Below are 6799 nucleotides of genomic sequence, written 5' to 3' on the forward strand. Positions count from 1 at the left end.
ATAACAAAATAAGAGATAACTGTCAAGTTCAGGTTACGTTAATAATTGTGAAACAAATCAAAACATTGCTTGTCTATATGGTCCGAAACCAATGGATATTGTCGAGTGCTATGAAATTTGACGCACTGTTATTCTACTGATGTACACTGTTTCTAAGGAAACATAGGTGTAGTTAATATAGATCTTCTAAGTCCAAACGTTGTAGACAATATAAAGCAAAATCAAAGTGTGAAAAAATATATATAAGATTATCTTAATATTTCTAGTAACAACCAGTTTATTTTTGCCACACACATGCTACGCGGTCCAGTAACTATAGCAACGCGTTGTTCTTACCACATATTCAATCAAGATACATGCATTTAACTTATGTATAGTGTAACAAATGTATCTGACCCAGTAGGCAAAAGTGATACAGTCCTATTGTGATTGTAGTTCTCTTGTCGTGGCTTGGTTATTAATAATTTTAAGGAGGTGAGGACATAAATGAGATAAGTGCCACTCTCACCGGAATAGATATTCTTTTCAGCTTATGTTTCAATGTCTTTGATGCAATTCGAATTGACAGCGCGTGATTGTCGACGAAAGGGCAGAACAATGCGGAATAATGACGCGGAGTGACAGCCCTGTCGCATTAAGTCGTTCCAGGGTTCACACTTCGGCATCGAATAGAGGACTTTAGAGATTGTCATCACTCAAGTAGATATAATACTTTATGTATGTGCTTGTTCGATACGCAAATTCAGAGTTCACAATTTGCCAGTGACTTCACTTAACGAATCGTACAATGTTAAATATGATACTTTGTAGTTTTTAAATTCATTTACTTTTGATATTAAATGCACCATTTTTCTAATATGATACAAATATCGTATTACCATAAGTAATTTTAACATTAATTGGATAATATATAATGTTAATAAAAATTAAATAGTGCCTATTCGTAGTAAAAAATAAAGTAAAATTAGGCCTCCGGCAGGCACACTCAGGAGACTGTACGCGGAATTGCTTCCCCTTATGCCTGTCATTTGTGTGGTCGTGGTATTGCACCGGGCGAATCGGCCCATTCGTAGGAAGATGTTAAAGCGGGCTCTACCACTGTTAAAGTTAATTATTTAGAATAGTTGCATGTGATTTCTAGGTTATACAGACTAACTAATAAAAGATAAGTCGACTTGGATATATTGTTAAAACGATATGAAAATATATATCGTTACGTACTGTCGCCGCGAGTTCGGATAGAGTTAGGATAATTCAATCATGATTGCCCTCATGCACTCAAGTGTATAGAATGATCGCTATAACGGTACTAAGCTGTTAAATTGATATATAATATCGTAGTCTACTATCAGATACAATTCAAACAAGTATTATTAGAAAGTGAATTTTTACAGAATATTAAATTATGTTATTTGTTTTTTTTTTTTTAAATCGAACATGTGCTAACACAAAGTGACATTTTTTTGTAGTTAATGTAAATAATTACAAATTGGGTAATAAATAAAAATTTGAATTAGGTACAAATTAATATGTTTTAAGATTATTCAATTTTTATTTTTTCAAAATGGTAAATAAAAAAAATAGACAAAGATTACATTAATTTTCTGATTTCCGATCCCTTAAAGCTGTCTAAAATTACACTCTGATCACTGAATTTTTTAATTGTAAAATATTCGTTATATTCTGTTCCGCTACTAACATAGTATAAGAGACTTACTAACAATTTTATGAGCTGATTTTATACCTAGCAAGCTTTCGCCCGCCACTCTGTCCGCGTGGAATTAGAAAAAAAAGCCTACGTATTCTTCCAGACTATCATCTACAATCTGTACCAAATGTCATCAAAATCTATTTAGCCGTTTAGGCTACAAACTCTAACAAACATCCACCCATCTAAACTTTCGCATTTATATTAGTAAGATTAAACTAGACACCGGGAAACCATAGGATTCGCCATAGCTTACGCATTTAAAGTAACATATCCAAAATGATCTGAATAAACGCACAAACGGCTTCGACGATTTTAATTTTAATAAATAAGTTGGGCGTATCGGGGTTTAAAAAAAATAATGTAAATACAATATTAAAATAGAGAATAAATGAACCAATTTAAAGAATAAAATATGTATTTTAGCGACCGTCGGTATATTTTGATTTTTACTTCGCTATTTCACAAATAGGCGACAGTTTCACGTTATTTAATAACGTGAGTCGCGTTAACGTGGAACGTTCAACTTTTATGTTAATTTAAAACTTAATACATTTAAATCTTTGAGAAATTAAGGCTATAAAGTTTACTTTGAAGCGCCAACAGCCTGCTTTGGTTATGGACTGTCAATCTAGCGGTCGTGGGTTCGAATCCCAGCAATCCGTCTATTGTGAACCTCCTAACAAAAGCTTTTTGTAAGTTAGCAAAAATGTCTAATTTCATACATATTTGAAAAAGGTATATGTCTACGATATATCCCGCATTACCGTAAATAAGCTGCTTCCACTGCCGAAACTTAGATAACTTAAGAAACTATAACGGAAAGACGTATCAATAGTGGAAACTGGCGGTAACTCGAACATCGCTACACAAAAACATTGTAAAATCTGTGGAAATACAAATGAGGTCCTCCTTCTTTGTGAAGGAATATAAAATGCCTGTAATATAATTCAATGTGCAAAATTAATTTCTCATTTCCAATGTAGCAAAATAGAAAATTCCAGGTATTGCTAATTCCGGGTATCATTCGTCCAAGGACTCTTGCCTTTGTGTGGCTTAAAAAATCCATTTAAAACTGAAAGTTGTTGAGTTATAATATAAAATGTGTTATAAATTGTATTTAAAATAGAAAAGCGTGGAATTAAACCGCCTAACATTATTCAAGAAATTTTAAACTCGAGTACAGCAAATGCCAATTAATTATAAAAATCTTATTATTTAAACAGTAAATTAATCGACTTCATTGTATGTGTGTGACATTTAGACTAGGTCTGTTGAAACTACACGTATCCTTTTGGGAAATAAAATCGAGCAATACAAGAAATACTTCCATAGATGAAATAAATCTTATATTACTCTTGATAGTAAATATCATCAGTAAAAAAATTATAGCAACAATTTGACGGAAATCAGTGAACAATACTCTTAAATTATACAATTGATGTTTTAAAAATAATTTTTGGCATTATTAAAATTCCGAAAATCTAATAATTACTTTATATAAATGTGTATTTAAATTATTTAAACTTCGATGCACAGTAAGTCAATTTTAAATGCTGTACGAATCTGTAAAACAGTTGTTTGAACGCAACAGTTGCTCGCCCGAGAGGCTTCGAACACTATCATCCTGTGACCTACATTCCGTGCAACTTTAAAAAATATTTACTATGTAAACACGTAAAGTTTTTACTATTCCATATTCTCTTTAATGTTTACAGGCAAAATGGAAGCCTCAGAGAAACAACCGAAGAAAGTTTAAACGCTTCATTCGCGTCTCGGATTCGAATCCCCGATTTATTTCGTAAAGGAATACATAAACTCCGTTTTCTATTTGTTTGCACTATAATTACTTACCCTTCTCCGACAGCTTGGAAAACATTTTGAAAATCGAAAAACTTTTTTTTTTTTAAAAACTTTTTTTTTAAATATTTTTTTTCCAAATTTTATACTTTAAGCCAATTTAGACTTAAGAAAAATTATCGAGACACCGATTATTAATGAATAGTTGAGACAGGGTAGCACGACCTAACCCGATGGCTGCCTGAGTGTAACTGGTCGGCCAAAGCGTTCATCACAGTATCGGGAAACAAGCCCTGTGCGACCGTAGCAGCTATACGTATACATACGCTATAAAAGTCGATGCATACAAAATATACACAATAGTGCACTGGTTGGGGGTGCGATTTACAGTCTGTGGATGGGGAAGGTGTTCGACGCCCAGCACGGTCAAGATGATGACCAACCGAAATTAGAAGACATTTTAAGTGCGCCGGAGAAACAAAATGGGAAACTATAAATAGTTGTAACGTGATTTAACAATTTTTCCTTACTATAATTCTAATGTTCGAAATTTAAAAGTCAAGTGCAATATATTAAATGCTGTGGGAGAAGTGGCAACACGGGATGCCTAGCTGATGTTTATTAGGCGTTTCATTCCAGTAATAAAGTTTAAAGGTCAAATAGATAATAACAGTTGTCAAATATATAAAGATCTTGAGAAACCTATTGGAAAGAAATCATGATTTTTGTTCAATTCCGCGCGGATAAAGTCACGGCTCGTAGATAGTATTAATATGTCATACATATTGTTATATAGATTTTTTAATAAGAATGAAAGGGATGACAATAAATATTGTTTTGCAAATGCTTCAGCAGTAGAAACCCACGGTTATGTTTACAATTAAGACGTAGTCAAGCGTGGAATCTTATTTCTCAGGCTTCTGTTGTATTTAATATCTTAGTACAATTTAATATGAAATAGCATTAACAGTACCAAGTATTGTTTGTGTCATATCAATAAGCGGAATTATAAATGAAAAAATATATACGAGTATTCATCAGAATTATAGTTTTGTGGAAATTGTGAAATTCAATGAAGTTGGAAAATAAACTGTTAAATTGAGTTTTATAAGTTATCAAGTTAATTTATTGGTAAATTCAACAGTGCTTTGTCATATTTAACTGGAGGGCGAGGTAGCTGATGCTGGAGGGGGAGAGGGCGCGAGCGCGGATAAGGTCGGGGGTGCCTGTTAACACTTGCCACCAAGCTTTTGCGCGATCAACTGGTTTAACTTACTCGAAGCGTGCAAATCGCGAACTCCGCCTTCTAGCTATCCTTCTTAAAAAAACTGATCTTTTTACTGATTATATTGTTCTATTATCTTATCAGATTAACTAATAATGAAATATTTTTATTTATTTATGAAATATTAATTAAGAATACTCACTTATTTCTTCAACATCATTAGAAAAGGAGGACGAGGTAGAGGACTTGTTGTCATCGATTCTCTGCAACAAAATAACATAATTAGTTAAAATTTCACTATTATTCATACCGCATTATTTTCTTTAACTTGTTAATATTACCAACACCGACAACATAATTTAGAGACGTAGGCAGTGATTAGTAACGTCAATTTGGAGCGGATCTAGCACACCTTTTTAGCTAAATATGAATTCATACATCTAGCACGCTTGCTCAATGGTTTCTAGTGCCTTATTTTGGCACGAAATTTTGTTTGAAAATTTAAAAAAGCAGTTTTATCTACAGATTATGTCCTGTGTAGCGGTTAATACCAAAGTAAGGATTTATACCGCCCTTAACTCGATCTCAAGCCAGCAGTCTCACTCAGATGTTGATTTAAGTTCGTTTAGGACAACATTCAGTTTTAAGTAACAGTCGAACTGTGGAACTGTTGTTAAAACTGATGTGTGTAAGCAACATTCTATCAGTTTAACTGTTAATTTCTCAATGTCTACACATGCCAGTTTAAACTATACAGCCCGAATCTTTAGTTAAGACTGTACAGTTCATAAAAAAGGTGTGTAGCGGACTTAAGGTTCTTTTTTCAATTATTAACCGCTGTTGTCACTATTATCACAAGGAAGTGTTAACGACATGTTAAGTTTATATAAATGTCAATATCCCCGCCACTCTGATGCATTTTTATGGATTATACGAGTATTCACACCTGCAAGAAGTTCGAGCATACCGTTAGGATCGTATTTATTATACATTCAGTCCCGGAAGGAGTCGCGCGTAGATATTAATCTTGTAACAGGAATTTTCTACGAATTTTATTTACTATCTGGAAAAAACATAGCGATTTTTAGAACAGTAGCTAACGCCCGCGACTTCGTCCATGTTGATGATGCCTTCTTATAACACTAATTAAAATTTTACAGAAATTCCGCTGAAGGAATATTATTTCCTGTACAAACTTTCTTCCCCTATTCTACTATTTTCAGTAATATTAAATTTTTCTTTGTGCTCGTCTACGTAGATTTTACCCTTGCATATTTTTTTCTCGGAATATTAATGCAGGAATGTTTTTCCGGATTGTAAAAACTTACAACAGCTAAACATCTCAAATACATAGCAATGTTTGAACTTAAAACTAGCAAATTGGACGCCGTCGGCTAACAAGTCAAAAATTAGAATCAATCAAAATACAAACGACTATCGAAGCTTTAAAATTCGTAACCGACGCGAAGCAGCAGTTACGTTTTATAATTGGACCAAGAGTGTGATAACCTTGATACAACATACCTCGAACAAATGCCACCCTACGTGACGTGCAAAATATATCTTACTTCTTACCAATATTATAAATGCGAATGTTTAGATGGATGGATGGATGGATGTTTGTTATCGTTTGTAGCTTAAACGGCTGAACGGATCTCCATGAAATTTGGCACAGGTTTAGAGCATAGTCTGGAAGAACACATAGGCTATTTTTTATCCCGGGATAAGTTACGGTTCCTTTGGGATTCATTAATTTAGTTTTTTAATGTTTACTCGATCATTCTGCAACGGTTCAACATATCTTATTGAAATTTGGCACAGATGTAAAACAAAGTCTGGAGTATACATGGGATAAGCTTCATCCTCGAGGTGTCCGGTTCCCGAGGGATACGTAGCTTTTTGTTATTCGTATAGTTCGCATGTTTTCTAATACCACGCGGACGAAGTCTCGGGCAACAGCTCGTACTTTTATATAACAAAAAACAAAACCGACTTCCAAACAAAATACACTAAAAACAAAACAAAATACACTAAAAACAAAATATTCTCAAAAAAACAGTACACTA

At 33.5% G+C, this 6799-nt stretch overlaps 1 protein-coding gene across 1 annotated transcript in view; it reads right to left on the reverse strand.

Annotated features, from left to right (window-relative positions):
- Positions 1 to 6799, reverse strand: part of LOC106101746 (cAMP-specific 3',5'-cyclic phosphodiesterase 7B-like) — an 84108-nt gene that overhangs the window by 68594 nt on the left and 8715 nt on the right. Inside the window, exon 2 of the mRNA XM_013281070.1 lies at positions 4936 to 4996. Within this exon, the coding sequence (XP_013136524.1) occupies positions 4936 to 4996 (61 nt within the window). The remainder of the gene's footprint in view (positions 1 to 4935; positions 4997 to 6799) is intronic.

The sequence above is a fragment of the Papilio polytes genome, unplaced genomic scaffold (assembly GCF_000836215.1).
Source record: "Papilio polytes unplaced genomic scaffold, Ppol_1.0 DF823957.1, whole genome shotgun sequence".
NCBI classification, from domain to species: domain Eukaryota; kingdom Metazoa; phylum Arthropoda; class Insecta; order Lepidoptera; family Papilionidae; genus Papilio; species Papilio polytes.